The 17,258-nt window shown below is 42.3% G+C and overlaps 2 protein-coding genes across 2 annotated transcripts in view; one reads left to right on the top strand and one right to left on the bottom strand.

The window, feature by feature from the left end:
* Positions 1–17,258, bottom strand: part of LOC118398987 (tax1-binding protein 1 homolog A-like) — a 259,070-nt gene that overhangs the window by 10,554 nt on the left and 231,258 nt on the right.
* LOC127909931 (uncharacterized) lies at positions 15,423–16,816 on the top strand. Its single transcript, XM_052472536.1, has 3 exons — positions 15,423–15,729; positions 15,926–16,194; positions 16,283–16,816. The coding sequence occupies exons 1-3, from the start codon at positions 15,538–15,540 to the stop codon at positions 16,422–16,424; spliced, it is 603 nt and encodes a 200-aa protein (XP_052328496.1). The 5' UTR covers positions 15,423–15,537; the 3' UTR covers positions 16,425–16,816.

Here is a 17,258-nt window from a genome sequence, read left to right as displayed (position 1 = left end):
TCATTTATTTATTAACTTCTTGGATATAGGGGGCGCTATTTTAATTTTTGGATGAAAAACGTTCCCGAAATTTCAAACAGGAAGTGCCCCAGATTTTGAAGGCGCCGTGTTCCAATGACTCCTTATATGGCTGTGAATGGCTCACAAATGAGCTTACACTTTCTGTCGTTTCCCCAAGATGTCTGCAGCATTGTGACGTATTTGTAGGCATATCATTGGAAGATTGACCATAAGACACTACATTTACCAGGTGGTCGCTTGGTGTCCTCCGTCGCAATTATTGCGTAATCTCCAACTGCAGTACTTTTCCGTTTGTTACTGAGGAGAAACCCAACTGCCACGAATGATTTATCATCGAATAGATATGTGAAAAACACCTTGAGGATTGATTCTAAACAACGTTTGCCATGTTTCTGTCGATAATATGGAGTTAATTTGGAAAAGAGTTTGGCGTTGTAATGACTGAATTTTCTGGGTTTTTTCTTAGCCAAACGTGATGAACAAAACGGAGCGATTTCTCCTACACAAATAATATTTTGGGGAAAAATGAACATTTGCTATCTAACTGAGAGTCTCCTCATTGAAAACATCCAAAGTTCTTCAAAGGTAAATTATTTTATTTGAATGCTTTTCTTGTTTTTGTGAAAATGTTGCCTGCTGAATGCTAGGCTTAATGCTATGCTAGCTATCAATACTCTTACACAAATGCTTGTGTAGCTATGGTTGAAAAGCATATTTTGAAAATATGAGATGACAGTGTTGTTAACAAAAGGCTAAGCTTGTGAGTGAATATATTTCTTTAATTTCATTTGCGATTTTCATGAATAGTTAACGTTGCGTTATGGTAATGAGCTTGAGGCTATGATTACCCTCCCAGATACGGGATTGCTCGACGCAAGAAGTTAACTAACTAAATAATCGCAGAAATGCACACACAAACAAAGTAGATAGGGTTACATGGAAATGATAGGTGATGTGCCCTTGTGGGCTAAACCGGCATAGCGGCTTGTTAGACAAAGGGACTGAGAAGGGCACGAAAGATAAAAGACACTACAAGGTTGATAATTATAACAATTGAAATGCTCATCGTTTGCACATGAACGCTCAGTCATCCGGGAATAATTACAATCAATATATATATTTACGCTCAGTGTGTCGTTGTGATCTCTGTTGGAAAGTTTGTTTCTGTTGGAGAGTTTGTCTGCCTTCTCTCTCTCTCTGCCATGGTTAAAATGGATAGTTCAGAGTAACATTCAGCAATGTTGTTATAGATAGATGTTTCGGCGGTTGTCGGTACATAATTTCTAGCTGCAGACTAGTAATTAATATCGAAGAGGAGCTCTTATTCTGTCGGATTGATAGTCTCAGAGTTTAACCACGTGGTATGGTTAAGAATTCAGCAATCTACTCAAACCTTAGCCCTCTCGGTTATTCAGGTAAACTGGTCTGAAGATAAATTCCCAAGGTGGGGGTTATATTCGGAAGAGCAGAAAAAGGCTGTCCCATGATGCCAGATCAATGTCTGTGCTCATGGGGCGGGCCAATGACTTAGTTAACTTTAATGGTAATTGGGTTCCCTTTCATTAAACAGTTTAAACTCACATTACATCATTTCACAAATAGTTTCATCTTTACTTATTCATTTTATACAACAATTAGATGCAAGTCTCATAACTGAGACTCTTGTATAAACAGAATTATGGTATTGTGGCTGAATTGTCTCTCATGAGTTTCAAAAACATTAAACGAAATGGACAGGTCATAGCTGGATTCTTCCCCGACCGTGTGCACCTTCTCCAAAACATGTACACTGTTCAGTTCTCAAGTTCTATGCTGGAGAAGAGGTTCCTTTGTTCTCCTGTGAAACCGTCTCTCTCTCTCTATACTGTCTGACCATGATGAAGAGAGTCTCCTCCAGGAATTTATGACCTGAGATAACAGCTGCCTGAGTGTAGGCGAGAGAGAGAGAGGGGGGGAAGGCATGCTATATACCCAAAGAGGGCCACGTCATGACACAATGAACAAATCACATCATCAAATTGCGTTGGTCACATACACATGTTTAGCAGATGTTTTTGTGGGTTTAGCTAAATGCTTGTGTTTCTAGCTCCGACAGTGCAGTAATATTTAACCATTTCAAAACATGTACCCAATACATACAAATCTAAGAAAATGAATGGAATAAAGAATATATAAATATATGGAAGAACAACGACTAAGAGCAGCAAAGACTACAATACAGTAGAATAGAATAGAATACAGTAGATACATATGAGATGAGAAATGCAAAATAAGTCAACATTATTAAAGTGACTAGTGTTCCATTTATTAAAGTGGCCAGTGATTTCAAGTCTATGTATATAGGCTGCAGCCTCTCATCTGCTAGCTATTTAACTGTCTGATGGCCTTGAGATAAAGGCTGTTTTTCAGTCTCTCGGTCCCAGCTTTGATGCACCTGTACTTACCTCGCCTTCTGGATGATAGCGGGGTGAACAGGCAGTGGCTCGGGTGGTTGTTGTCCTTGATTATCTTTTTGGCCTTCCATGGAGGGCAGGTAGTATGACACCGGTGATGCGTTGGGCAGACCGCATCACCCTCAAGAGAACCCTGCAGTTGCGGACTGTGCAGTTGCCGTACCAGGCGGTGATACAACCTGACAGGATGCTCCTAATTGTGCATCTGTAACATTTTGTGAGGGTTTTAGGTGCCAGGCCAAATTTCTTCAGCCCCCTGAGGTTGACGAGGCACTGTTGCACCTTCTTCACCACACTGTCTGTGTGGGTGGACCATTTCAGTTTGTCAGTGATGTGTACTCCAAGGAACTTGAAGCTTTGAACCGGCATAATCTCAACTCATACTATTACCAATACAATCATTGTACATGGATGAACACTTCACAGCAGAAAGTAACCATTTAACTCTGTTTTGTTTGTAGTTACCTTGTTGGCCAGCATTGTGTAAAGTCACTCCTGTTCACACTGCCAGTGGCATACAAAGAAAGTAGCCCATCACCTTTTCCAACTGATCTGTCGATAGCGCCTGCTAAATTCAGGGCATGTTGTTCAGAAAAGTAATTCTTGATGGCTAACGTTATATCTTTCAAAAACGGTGGGGTAGAAAGGACTGTCAACACATACTGAAAAGCTCACGTTGTAGACAGAAGCATGCTACATGGCAAACATATCCAAACTCATGTTTGTCCCTAATTCGGCCTGAGCTCAGGGCTTGGAATGGGCTCATTCCTCCAAGATCACCTGCCATCCCGGCTCCCGTCGAACCCTAGCTTTCCTCCGATAACGCTTCTGGTAGTCCACTATGGTTCTTGACATCTCAGCTGTCATCGCCACATGCATGGTGTGTGCTCAGAATAAGATTCAGAGGCAAGCTCCGGCTGGCCTCCTTCAGACAATCCCGGTTCCTCATCGCCCCTGGTCCCATATATGCCTGGATTTTGTCACGGGGCTTCCTCCGTCTGATGGCAACACCACTATCCTGACATTACCCATTTCATCCCTCTCCCCAAGTTACCTTCAGCTAAGGAGACGGCCCAGTTTATGGTGCAGCACGTCTTCCGAATCCATGGACTCCCTGTTGACATTGTCTCTGATTGTGGTCCTCAATTCTGCACCCTCATTGGGTCGTCGGCCAGCCTGTCCTCTGGGTTTCATCCCCGGTCCAACAGTCAGTCGGAGTGTGCCAATCAAGACCTGGAGACTGCGCTTAGGAGCCTCGTCTCAACCAACCCCACCACCTGGTGCCGGCAACTTGTGTGGGTTGAGTAAGCTCGGGAACACTCTTCCTTGCTCGGCCACTGGGCTTTCGCCCTTCGAGTACTCCATGGGAAATCAGCCATCACTCTTCCCAGAGCAAGAAGAAGAGGTCAATATACCCTCAGCCCAGATGTTCGTCCGCTGCTGTCGGAGTACCTGGAAGAGAGCTCGGTCTACTCTTCTTTATTTGGCGCGTTTGATCCAGAAAAACACCGGTTCCAACTTGCGCAACATGACGAGAAAATATCTCAAAAGTTACCTGTAAACTTTGCCAAAACATTTCAAACTACTTTTGTAATACAACTTTAGGTATTTTTTAACCTTTTTTAATCGATAAAATTGAAGACAGGGTGATCTGTGTTCAATACAGGAGGAAAACAAACTGTGGCTAGATTTCTGGTCACGCGCCTCTATCTAACAGTACACTTAAAGTTACCCTCGTTCAAGATGGCCATCCTTCTTCATTACACAAAGGAAAAACATCAACCTATGTCTAAAGACTGTTGACATCCAGTGGAAGCGATAGAAACTGCAAGGTGGTCCCTTAGAAATCTGGATTCCCAATGAAAACTCATGGAAAAGAGAGTGACCTCAAAAAGAAATCTGAATGGTTTGTCCTCTGGGTTTCGCCTGCTAAATAAGTTCTGTTATACTCACAGATATGATTTTAACAGTTTTAGAAACTTCAGAGTGTTTAATATCCAAATATACTAGTAATATGCACATCTTATCTTCTGAGGATGAGTAGCAGGCAGTTGAATTTGGGCATTTCATCCGGACATGAAAATACTGCCCCCTGTCCCCAAGAAGTTCATGAACTTCAGCCTGTCCTCGACCAGCCTATTAACTGCCCCTTGTATTTTAATAAATATCAGAAACTCTAATCATCTGCCTCCTGTGTCTGCATCTGGGTCTCGCCCTGTGTCGTTTTGGAATATAATCTAAATCCTACAAATTAAAATGGCCAATTTGGGTGCAATCAATTGGCTAATTTCTCCTAAATCAAATTACATTTCAACAAAATAATTTCTGGAATGCCGATTTGACCTGTTTCGAACTACAGGAATGATTTCAGAACAATCTGAGATGGTGGGTGTCATGGCTTACTGAAATGACATGGAACGACTGGAATGAGAGATTATGTGTTTAGGATGTGGGGGTGGAGAGTGGGATAGAGAGAGGGAGAGAAAGAGATGTGTACCCTCGGATGGGGGGATTACCAAGCGAGAGAAGTGTCCCAGGACGGAGGAGTAATCTGGCCCTGCGATGATGAACACCCCTCTCGGGCTCATTTATCATCAGGATGCGACAGGGCCTCTGGACTCTCGTCGATATCATCAGAGTGTGACGGGGACTCCCCACACATACATTACACACAGACACGTTCCATAGAGCGCCAGGCAGTTTAACGCTTAGTTGGTTGGAGGTTGGAGCGTGGTGCTTTCAACAGCAGAGTTGGGGATTTGAGGCAATGATACAATTTGATAATAAAATTACTATTATAACTATAATAAAGCTTCAATGAAGCTTCTGGATAAGTGTCTGGCCAAACTAAAATAGACATGTTTTTTCTCTACTCTCAAAATAGCACCCTGCTTCAGTCCACAGAACAAGACTTCTTAGCTAACTGACCTCCAGGTCTTTGAATGTGGGGAATGAGGGAGTTAAATTTAGCTTGGTTAGCAAATCAGGCCAGTGTTCTCTCCTCTCCAGTTCGTGTGGCCAGGACCACCAAAAATATCAGGTATTACAAAATATTACTGTAATTTTACATACTAAGGGCTTTGTGGAAACAGGAACTGAGGACCACAAGGGACATTTCAGGAACCCTTCATAGACACCTCTGATCTGCTGACAAAGTCCTATTACGGTCAAATAAGGAAATAAAAGAGAAAAAAATACATGTTTTTGGCATGAGCTAACACTACTCCTGAACAGACCAGCGTCCTTGACAATTGTTCTCTATGAAGGAAACCTTGGCGTTCTTATGAGGGGGAAAAACTACCATTGTGATTATTCAAAACCAATCTATACCTAAAATATATAGAGAAGAAAATAAACCCAATGTTGCAATATCCAAGTTTCTCAAATGTTCCTCAAATGCTTCAGTGTAGCAATATCTCAGGATACTCATAGAGATATTATTTATTACATTTCATTCAAACGTTACTATATTTGGATAAATATAGGCCTACACTATACATACAAGTTCTACAATATAGAGTAATCATATGCTAAGATTTTGCTTTACTGCATTTCCATTTCAGCTTGGTGGTACATCCAGGCTCCATAGTGTATTCAGTCACAAGCTGACTATGGTGAGTTTCTATTCAAGACGAGCTACTACATTTCCATTGAGCTCCATACAGACTGCCAGGCTCCCCTATAAAAATATTACTGGTGAGAGTCTGATGAGATAGGTGCCGTTCAGGCTTTATTACATTTCCATAGAGCGTAATATTGCCAGGCTCCAATACAGCTTTATCTCCTTCTGCGTTAGGTGATCCTTCAGGAGGAATTAGCACTTTCATCAATTCTACCCATCGCTGTGCCCAGGAAGAGTCGTGTGATTGGCTAGCCGATGGAGCCGCCTCACTGGAGGCAGGCTGTGATTGGCTAGAGAGGGATGTTCATTAGAGAACACTTGGACACGTGCTGACCCCTAGAAGGTTCCAGAGCATGTGATAAATTAGCTATTTTTCTCTGTCCTACACATACTACACACACACACACACACACACACACACACACACACACACACACACACACACACACACACACACACACACACACACACCCACACCCCCACACACACACACACACACACACACACACACACACACACACACACACACACACGCATGAAGGCTACTGTATAAACACAGGGAAACAAGCATCTTCCACACTAACAGAGGTGTGTGCGTGCACCCACCCACACACACATAAATTCCACCTCCTCCCCCACTCTTCCAAATCCTGCCACTACCAACTAAAATTAAAAAGAGAGAAAAAAAATGCATTGCCTGCATGCTTCAACTACGTGTAATTAACCCCTTATTGAAGCTTAAAAAATGCTTATTGAAGCTCAAATTAGGATCCCAAAACAGCCAAACTGCTTCATTTGCATTCTGGATGAAGCCTCTGTGTTGTAGGCAGGGCTGACAGCTGACCTTGATGGAGAGATCCAACCCCATAAGAAGTGAGCTGTTCAACCATTTTTTATTTATTTTAGGAGTGGGGCAGTTCCACTCCATTATTCTTTTTTTAAAGTTTTCATATTTGATAGGACAGTGAAAGAGAGGGTCGGATTCGAACCCACGCTTCCACCGGAGGCAGCGGTTTAGACCACGAGACCAGCCCAGGACACTGTATGACTATTTCTCACAAATATTTAGAAAGCTTTTCTATTTAGTGAGCTTTTCTGGTAGAGACTGAGCCATACAATATCTCACCCATGTTACATTAGACTGGAAAATAGCAGAGACAATACTAAGAAAGGAAAATAGCCACCACAGAGTGCTGTTCAGATGCTGTCAAAACCGTGTGCAGGGATTCTCCATTTATCACAGGACAGTTCGTATATCCTGAATCTGTCAAATTAACTGGATATGTGTACATTACCTTGAAGTGCAAAGTGAATACATATTAACAGCTGAACATCATTGATTGAGGATGCCCTACAGTATCTCGGCCCAGAAAATGTTACATCTCCAGAAATTTGCATTCCCCTAAGTGTCCCTAAAAGCCATTCTTAACCATTGGATTACGATGTTCAGTACGCACACGTGCACGCACATGGACGGACGCGCGCGCACACACACACGCACAACTATATTCACTGTGTAGTGCTACATGAAAATGTGTGTGAGCCTCGGTTAAAATTCACTCTGACAAGTGAACGCAGGTCTACTTCACATAACACAGACTGTAAATGGAACTTAACAGAAGTTAAACATGTTTTAGAAATATGGGTCCTAGAGGGTAAAGATGGAACTCTTCCACCTCTAAGCATCTTGGGAACCAAAACAATAACTGTGGATCAGACGCTGAGAGAGGTATCAGAAATACAGACACATTCACTGAACTATCAACACACACACAGACACCACAGAGCAATTGTATTACTTTCCACCGAGTCTGAATGTGTTTCAACCTTTCACTTCAAACGAAAAGCTTTGAAGAGCGAGAGAGAGAGAAACAGTGAGAAAGAGAGAGAGAGAAGGAAAGCATGGAGAGAGTGTAAGAGACCTTGGGATTCCAGTAAAATCGAGAGAGACTGGCAAATATAGATTACTGCACTGCAGAGAAGACTGGGAGGAAGAAGGGAGAAATTGAGGTGAGGGAGGGGGAGGCTCCGAATGGACTGTATCAGCATACCCCCCCCTCTTTCCTCTGCCTCCTGACTGCTCCTAACTGACCAGCCATTCAATAAGAAGGTGGGTTGGAGCAACACTACCCGACCCTTCTACCCCTCCTAAGCTAGATAGGATTTAGAGGAATCTCCAGGTAACCCCATGGTGCCTATGTATGTGCCTCTGTGAGAGAGAGAAGGATGGAAGAATGGAAAGGAGAGCAGCATGAGGGGAAGAATAGAAGGAGGCGGAGGCGTCTGTACTGGACACTGTCCCAGTTAGAGGTGCTGCAGAGCGGGGCTTGAAGGTGACCTCCCTAGGCTCTACTGTGTGCGTGTCCCTGTGTGCATGCATCCCTGTGTGTGAGTGTGTGTATGTCCCTAGCTCTTATCTCCCTCTCTCCACAGTACATCCAGCTGCCCGGGTCCTCAGGACACACTGTCCTTTTCTTATCACAGAGGCCACAGGTCTTTTACCAGAACTCCCCTTCCTCCTCCTAACCCTCACCACACATCACCCCCCCCAAACACAGTAGTTTTCTGTGATGACGTGGTCCAGTCAGAGTGAGAGAAAGGTGAACAACACTGGAAAAAAGTACCGGTATAGGCTATCAGTTAACGTGCAGACATCGCTAAAAATGAAGCCCATTCAATTTTATTTTAAGCGGAAAAGAGACGAGGAGAAAAAGGAATCCGGCGAGGGAGATTTGCAAGGTTCAACTAATGAAGCCTCTTCACAAGGTTTGCCTGAGGCGACTAACGTTAGGGATGCTGAGAACAACATCCGCAAAGCTGCTGAGAACAACGTTAGCGAAGCTGCTGAGAACAACGTTAGCGAAGCTGCTGAGAACAACGTTAGCAAAGCTGCTGAGAACAACGTTAGCAAAGCTGCTGAGAACAACATTAGCGAAGCTGCTGAAAAACAACGTTAGCAAAGCTGCTGAGAACAATGTTAGCAAAGCTGCTGAGAACAACGTTCGCAAAGCTGCTGAGAACAACGTTAGCAAAGCTGCTGAGAACAACGTTAGCAAAGCGGCTGAGAACAACGTTAGCAAAGCTGCTGAGAACAATGTTAGCTAAGCTGCTGAAAAACAACGTTAGCAAAGCTGCTGAGAACAATGTTAGCAAAGCTGCTGAGAACAACATTAGCAAAGATGCTGAGAACAATGTTAGCGAAGCTGCTGAAAAACAACGTTAGCAAAGCTGCTGAGAACAGCGTTAGCGAAGCTGCTGAGAACAACGTTAGCAAAGCTGCTGAGAACAATGTTAGCGAAGCTGCCGTGACCCCCATTGTCACTTCAACGTCCACTGTAGCCGTGGAGGGAGAACACACAGATTCAATGCGAATTGGTTCAAAATGTTCCCATGGCTAGAGTTCGAAAACAACACCATGTTCTGCAAATATTGTAGAGGGCAGAAACAGGCGGGAAACTCGTCCTTCGTGTCAGGAAACCCACATCTGACAAGAGATAGCGTAGCGAAACATAACATCTCGCGGCGGCATATCCAGTGCAGAGATCTGTACCTGTTGAGACAGGAGAAACCATCAGGCACGGTGTCAGCAGCCTTGAGGAGGCAAGTGCTGAAGTCTGAGGAGGAGAAGAGGAGGCAGCTGAAAATAAAGATAACCATTGCATACTTCATTGCGAAAGAAGAAGAACCTTACGTCAAATTTGGGCCACTTATCAGACTCCACCGCAAAGTTGACATTAATCCCACATACGACGATGATCTAAGATGTGATGGGATGATCGATCAAATTGCTGACATAATGAGAGAGAGCCTGTCAGTGAAGCTGAAAGCCGCGATGTATCTTGCCGTTCTAATAGACCGAAGACACTGATATATCCACAGAATGCGAGATTGTCTACGTGCGCTTGTTGGAGGATGGGAAGCCAGTCCATCTCCTGGTCGGACAACAGACCCTTGAGCACTCCCATGCCATTGGTAAGGTGTTTCTCTTTATAGGCTTTATTCTTGTGTAAAGTTGAATCATTATTTGTAATGGAGATTTAGTTTGTCAGAAACACTTTTGTATAATTGTTATTTTGTATCGAGGTGTTTTGGATGCCACCAAGGCCGCATTTCATGCGGTTGGCCCAGAGGAGGATGGAGGGTCATGGATGAAGAAGTTAATCTCCTTCGGGGCAGACGGTGCCTCCATGAACATGAGCCACCGTGGGGGAGTGATTGCCCACCTGCAGAGAGAGGCAGGGGGGCATATCATCCCAATCCACTGTATGCCACATAGGTTTATAACAAATAAATTCTCTATAATTTTGTTTTATTCGCTAGCTGAGAATGTTAAACAATACTGTGTGTGTGTGTGTGTGTGTGTGTGTGTGTGTGTGTGTGTGTGTGTGTGTGTGTGTGTGTGTGTGTGTGTGTGTGTGTGTGTGTGTGTGTGTGTGTGTGTGTGTGTGTGTGTGTGTGTGTGTGTGTTCGTGCATGTGCTAAGTGCTGGAATGGTAAATACCACAGAATTATTGTTTTCGGTTGGCACAAGAGACAGGGGGGAAGGAGATGCTGAATAGTTTTTATTTATTTATTTTATTTTATTTTATTGAATATCTGAAACATACAATATACTTGCAGTGAAGCCAGCTCAACAACTACATCACACCAGTCATCCAACAGACTCCCATTCAGAGCGACACACAGAAGCATCCAGGGTCAATGTCCTGCTCAAGCCACAAGGCCAAAAAACAACGTGAACCTGAACCCACCAAGATCCCCCCACAGTTCCCCAATAGCTGTCCCTTGTAATATTTGTGTTGTGGAGAAATGACCAGGCAGGAGACGGGAGTACAGTTAGTTGTCGTTTAGTCAAAATCCCCTCGTGCTCTACAGTTCCCGGCATTCCAGTGCGCATGTGCATTTCCTATTAGGTGTAGTAACGTAACACTGCCGTAATGCATTACTGCTTAGTAACAGCACATACATTTACATTTAAGTCATTTAGCAGACGCTCTTATCCAGAGCACAGTAACTAATATAAACAGATGTAGATCCCAGATACTACATCCCTCAACCATTCGAGACCCCTCCCACAGTGCCCCCAAGAAGAAAAATCAACAACAAAAATACAAATAATTCCATTCCCCACCCCCAAGAACCCCCCAATGCACCAACAACCAAGAGAATGAACTAAAGAGAAAAAAAAAAAAGACAGAAGAAAACAGCAAACAACGATGCAAAAAAAAACAAAATAACAAAGGACATCAAGGACAACTAAAATCCTAACAGCAATGCCAACTGCATATGTCTGTGCATGTCTGTGCATGTCTGTGCACTGAACTTCAGTGTCATTCAAACATACTTTCTATTATGTTTTATTTTGACTTTTATCTTTGACCATCATTCCATCTCCTGCACAGCAACTCCACTCCCACTTGTCTCCAATTCCACATCCCCACCATCACCGTCTCTTAGTCCATCCCACCCATCTCTGCTGGCCACCCTCTTTGAATTTCTACGCAACATATATCTTTCAAATATGCTGTGATGTTTAACGTAAAATTTCAATCTATCTAATCAAATAGAATCCACAGATTGCGAGTTGAAGATAAATACTTTTACGAACAGTATTAATGTATTTGTCACGTTCTGACCTTAGTTCCTTTATTTTGTCTTTGTGTTAGTTTGGTCAGGGCGTGAGTTGGGGTGGGTAGACTATGTTCTTTTTTCTTTGTTGTATTTCTGTGTTCGGCCTGGTATGGTTCTCAATCAGAGGCAGCTGTCGATCGTTGTCTCTGATTGAGAATCATACTGTTACCCATACCTGTTTTTTTGTGAAGGATTCGCTTCAATTAACGATGTGGAATTACATGCACACTGCGCCTTGGCTCATTTATGACAGGGAGTTTGAAGACAGCGAACGTGACAGCCATTCCTGAACCTAAGACCAGAAACAATACCAAAATAAATGGTCTATTGATTCTGTATCAAAATCTGCAGAGCTTCGATGATTATATGTCCCAAATATTCAACATTTTGTTGGTAGCAAGAATGCTAAATAATAATTTTAGCTGAAAACCTACAAACTCTTGAATCTAGTGTTGTTATTTATATCAAATCATACACCCTGTACCATGGAATCGTTACATCAAAAATCTCTTCCAAACTATTGTGCAATCCATATGGCACAGTTGTCAACATCCTGGTCCTCAAATGAAACTGGTATACTTTCCTATTTATGCTACTTTATTCCTCCACCAGTTTTGATCCTTTATATTGGGCAGACAGACCAGTTCCCTACCTCCTCCCGCTGCCACCTACCTCCTTCATTTTTGGGGTAATGCTGTAATCAATTGGTTGTACTCTTGGATTAAGCAGACCTTCTCGTATAATTCTGATAACACCATGAAGGACATAACTCTACCATTCCAATTTACAATATAATTCCAGAACAAAATGCCCTTTTCAAACATCTTTCCCATAAATACAGGTATTTTATCAACCATCACATTTGAGTTCAGCCATAATATTTGTTCTATCTTTTCATGGGGATGAAACTGAAATTGTAGCCAGCTCTGCAATGCTTGTTTGAAAAAGAGAGATACTTTGAAAAAAGTATAATTTTCAATTAATCGAAAACGATACATGGCAATTTGCACAAAGGCAAAAAGGCCATTTTTAAATAATGGATGAGCTTTTCTTAGTAATCTACTTGAGAACCAGTTCTAGTAAAAATGTTGAATAGGTTAAGCTTTTAAAGAGAAGTTTAGCGCTATTTAATAATCTAAACCCACCCAATTCATATTCATTATATAGATAGGCACACTTTATTTTGTCTGGGTTAGCTTCCCAGATAAAGCAAAATACTTTTTGGCTCATATGATTTGAAAGATGAATAAATCAGGAGTAGGCAGCACCAAAAGTAAGTGAGTAAACTGAGATATGACTAAGGAGTTAAATCAGGGCAATTTTTCAATAAATAGACAGGTACTTACTTACCTCTCCATGGTTGCAGGATCTTGTCTATTTTTACATTTATAGTTTTCTAATGAAATTTATTGTGGAGAGCTTATTTATATATGTTGTGATATGAATACCAAATATGTCTACTTCACCATCAGCCCATTTTATAGGTAAACTGCAGGATAATGTAAAAGTTGTATTTTTTAAAGATCCAATCCGTAATATTGTAAATTTATCATAATTAGGTTTACGTCCAGAGTACAGAAATGTTATCTAGATCTCAAATCAAATCAAGTCAAATTGAGTTATCTAGCTAACAAATCCAAAACTACTACTACTACTACACAAGTGTAAAGGGATAGAGAATATGTACATTAAGATATATGAATGAGTGATGGTACAGAGCAGCATAGGCAAGATGCAGTAGATGGTATCGAGTACAGTATATACTTATTTAATTTTACCTTTATTTAACCAGTCAAGTCAGTTAAGAACAAATTCTTATTTTCAATGACGGCCTGGGAACAGTGGGTTAAATGCCTGTTCAGGGGCAGAACGACAGATTTGTACATTGTCAGCTCGGGGGTTCGAACTCGCAACCTTCCGGTTACTAGTCCAACGCTCTAACCACTAGGCTACACTGCCGCCCCATGAGATGAGTATGTAAACAAAGTGGCATAGTTCAAAGTGGCTAGTGATACATGTATTACATAAAGATGCAGTAGATGATATAGAGTACAGTATATACGTATACATATGAGATAAATCATGTAGGGTATGTAAACATTATATTAAGTAGCATTGTTTAAAGTGGCTAGTGATATATTTTACATCAGTTCCCATTATTAAAGTGGCTGGAGTTGAGTCAGTGTGTTGGCAGCAGCCACTCAATGTTAGTAGTGTCTGATGGCGTTGAGATAGAAGCTGTTTTTCAGTCTCTCGGTCCCAGCTTTGATGCACCTGTACTGACCTCACCTTCTGGATGATAGCGGGGTGAACAGGCAGTGGCTCGGGTGGTTGTTGTCCTTGATGATCTTTATGGCCTTCCTGTGACATCGGGTGTATAAGATATTGCAAGGATCTAGTTTGCGGACTTCGTATAAAACTTGAGTCATCGGCATACATGGACACCTTTGTTTTTAAGCCATGAATTTCTAATCCTCTAATGTGGTTATTGGATCTGATTTTAAAAGCCAGCATTTCGATGGCAGAACGAATAGATATGGGGACAGCGGACACCCTTGTTTAACTCCTCTTGACAATTCAAAACTCTGAGAAGTAGCTGTGATTGACTATTTTACACCTGGGGTTTCTATACATTATTTTTACCCATTTTATAAGAGAATCACCTAAATTGAAAAAATCCAGGTATTTATAAATAACATCCATCTTACTTTATCAAATGCCTTTTCAAAATCCGCTATAAATACCAGGCCTGGCTTCTTAGATGTTTCATGATGTTCTATTATTTCTAGTAGTTGTGGTATATTATCTCCAATGTATCATCCATGTAAAAAACATGTCTGATCAGGATGAACAATACCTGGTAAAACCCTTTTAATTCTGAGTGCTATGCATTTCGCTAGTATTTCTTGCATCACAACATTGAAGTGTAAGGGGCCTCCAGTTTTTTAGATAGACTGGTTCTTTATATTTGCCATATGGGTCTTGTTTTAATAATAGAGAAATCAGACCTTCCTGCTGAGTACCTGACAGATTACCATTTCTACAGGAGTAGTTAAAACAATCTAACAATGGAGCTTTTAGTATATCAAAATAGGTTTGATATACCTCTACCGCTATGCCATCAAGCCCTGGGGTTTTTCCAGACTGAAAGTATTTAATAGCCTCAAAAAGTTATTCCTCTGTAATTTGGCACTCGCACTGATCTTTCTGTATATTTGTTAATTTTCCATTTTTTAAATATTATTTAGAAAGAATTCCTTACCGTAATCTTCCTTCAGTGGAAGAGGATGAGACGGAAAAGAGAACAAATGTAGCTTCCTCTTTTAAAATATCATTCAGAGAATCATAGATGACTCCATCTTTAATAACGAGTTTCTGCAAATTCTTTTTGTTAGCGTTCCAGTATTGGAGAATCATGTTCTCGGGCAAGAGCTCGGTGTGGATATTTGCACACCGTCTAGCGTCAAGGGAACTCGCTGTATCCCCCATGTCTTCAGAACCATCAAAGTGTTCCTTTGGCATGGACAAGACAAGGACCTTGCCACTGACGAAGGCCAGTACTCTGTTGATCTGCAGCACATGGAGCACCTGGCCGTAGCATCAACAACAGCAGAAGTTCAAGGGCGAGCAAAGGTCAGTTTTACACATGAAATGTAATACCACACTAGTTTTAAAAAATAGGTTCTAGACTCAAATGAACTTTCAGAATCAAGCAAATGACAGGTGACAGTTTATTTACTTACTACTTAACAGATAAAGCGGGAAATGTAGAATGCATTATTTTGTGTGTTCTGCCATTTTCTCTCTGACATGTTTGAGGAGCTATCCGTACTTAGCCTCACCCTGCAAAGGAATGACCTGATCCTCCCCCAAGCCACATCAGAGTTGAGGAAGACAGTGACCAGACTGGAAGCACTAAAGCTTAGGGCAAAGGCAGGAGGCATGCTGGAGAAGATCCAGACCACGCTTGCTCAACAGCATGGTGATGAGAGGAGATTCCAGGTGTGTTGGGATGAGAGCTTGTTACGATGTAAGAGAAATCGATGATTAAGACAGATTCTCAGTGTGAGAATCAATGTATTCGTTGCCCAATAGAATGATTTAAGGATAAGGAGGGAAATGCAGTGGACATGCAGACAAATGGCCAGACATTTCATTGTGTGTTGGTGTGTGTGTCTCTGTGTTATTTATGTTAAAGAGAATAACACTGAAGGGGAATCTGAAAGGCTTCATGGACCTCCACAATCCCGAGATGAAGCAGCACATGGAGGCGGCCATCAACATCGGCGTGAATGATCTCAAAGCCAGGTTTGGTGGTTTGCTGAAGGATGAGGGTGTCCAGACCCCAGTGGAATCTTTCAGAGTGCTAAACCCTGACACCTGGCCAGAAGACCAGGTCAGCCTTCTCACCTTTGGCGATGATGGTGTGGCAGACCTGATGAGGCATTTCAAGGAGCCTCTAGAGAGGTGAGAATTTATTTGACACTGCATTGCCATATGAGACAATGTTACGTTTGCATATTTGCAAACTCACTTTCTCTGTTCAATCCTGCAGATCGGGGTGCAACATGGCTGCAATCCAGGATGAGGGGCTGAAAATCCTGGTCAGCCACAATTTCAAGGACAAGTCCTACAGTGGCCTGTGGGAAACCATGTTGACAAAGGATCCCTACAGGCACGATTACAAGGTAGGCTAACAGTCCTGAGTGATTATGGTTGGTTTTGTTAAGTTAATGGTAAGAGTTTATGAAATGAAATTGAAAGATAACATATTTTCCCAAGAACATACTGGAGTTGGTGCTGCCCATTACAGCCGCCCAGTGAGAGCGAGGCTTCTCTGCGCAGAACCGGATTAAGAATTCGACAAGAAGCTGCCTTGGGGTCTCAACAACCGAAGACCTCATGGGGATCAGCCTGGAGGGGCCTTCTGTCGAGGAGTTCGATCCCACTCCTGCCGTGGACCGCTGACTGACCTCTAAGCATGCCAGACGGCCAACATACAAAAGCAGCTGGACAACTGATATCCTTTGCGTCTAGTAGGCATGGGTCAATGTGTGATTTTGGTGGTATGTGCTGTTGCACAGATGTGTGTCCCTTAGTACACGCGCACACACACACACGCAGTGTGCATATGTATGTAATAAATTGTTTGTTAATAAACTCTGTGTTACTTGAACATTTTTCACTGTGCTCCTAAATGTCTTTGTGTGTTCCTACATTTTTTCATTTAGGAGCGCATGTACACATGTAAAAGTCGGCGTAGAGCCCTGCTTGGTCCTAACAACATTATCACCACTAACAGTTACGATCACATGGTTCCAAAAGGACTCTTCAGCTGTCCCTAAAGGAAAACCCTTTTTGGTTCCATGTGGTTCCATCCTGCAACCAAAAAGAGTTTCTCAAAGGGTTCTCCTATGGGAACAGCTAAAGAACCCTTTAAGGTTCTAGATAGCACCATTTTTTCCTACCAGTGTGGAGCCGAGAGAACTGACCTGAAAACAAACAAAACACAGACGCACACGAACGATAGT

The sequence above is a fragment of the Oncorhynchus keta genome, chromosome 20 (assembly GCF_023373465.1).
Source record: "Oncorhynchus keta strain PuntledgeMale-10-30-2019 chromosome 20, Oket_V2, whole genome shotgun sequence".
In the NCBI taxonomy this organism is placed as follows: domain Eukaryota; kingdom Metazoa; phylum Chordata; class Actinopteri; order Salmoniformes; family Salmonidae; genus Oncorhynchus; species Oncorhynchus keta.
The sequence above is the reverse complement of the archived record's forward strand: the minus strand, read 5'-3'. Positions and strand labels throughout refer to the sequence as shown.

Excerpts from the sequence above, each read along its gene's own strand:
- LOC127909931 (XM_052472536.1), top strand. The coding sequence starts at position 15,538 with ATGTTTGAGGAGCTATCCGTACTTAGCCTCACCCTGCAAAGGAATGAC. Across the intron at positions 15,730-15,925 it reads GTGATGAGAGGAGATTCCAG|AGAATAACACTGAAGGGGAA; the intron begins GTGTGTTGGGAT and ends TTTATGTTAAAG. Across the intron at positions 16,195-16,282 it reads TTCAAGGAGCCTCTAGAGAG|ATCGGGGTGCAACATGGCTG; the intron begins GTGAGAATTTAT and ends TCAATCCTGCAG.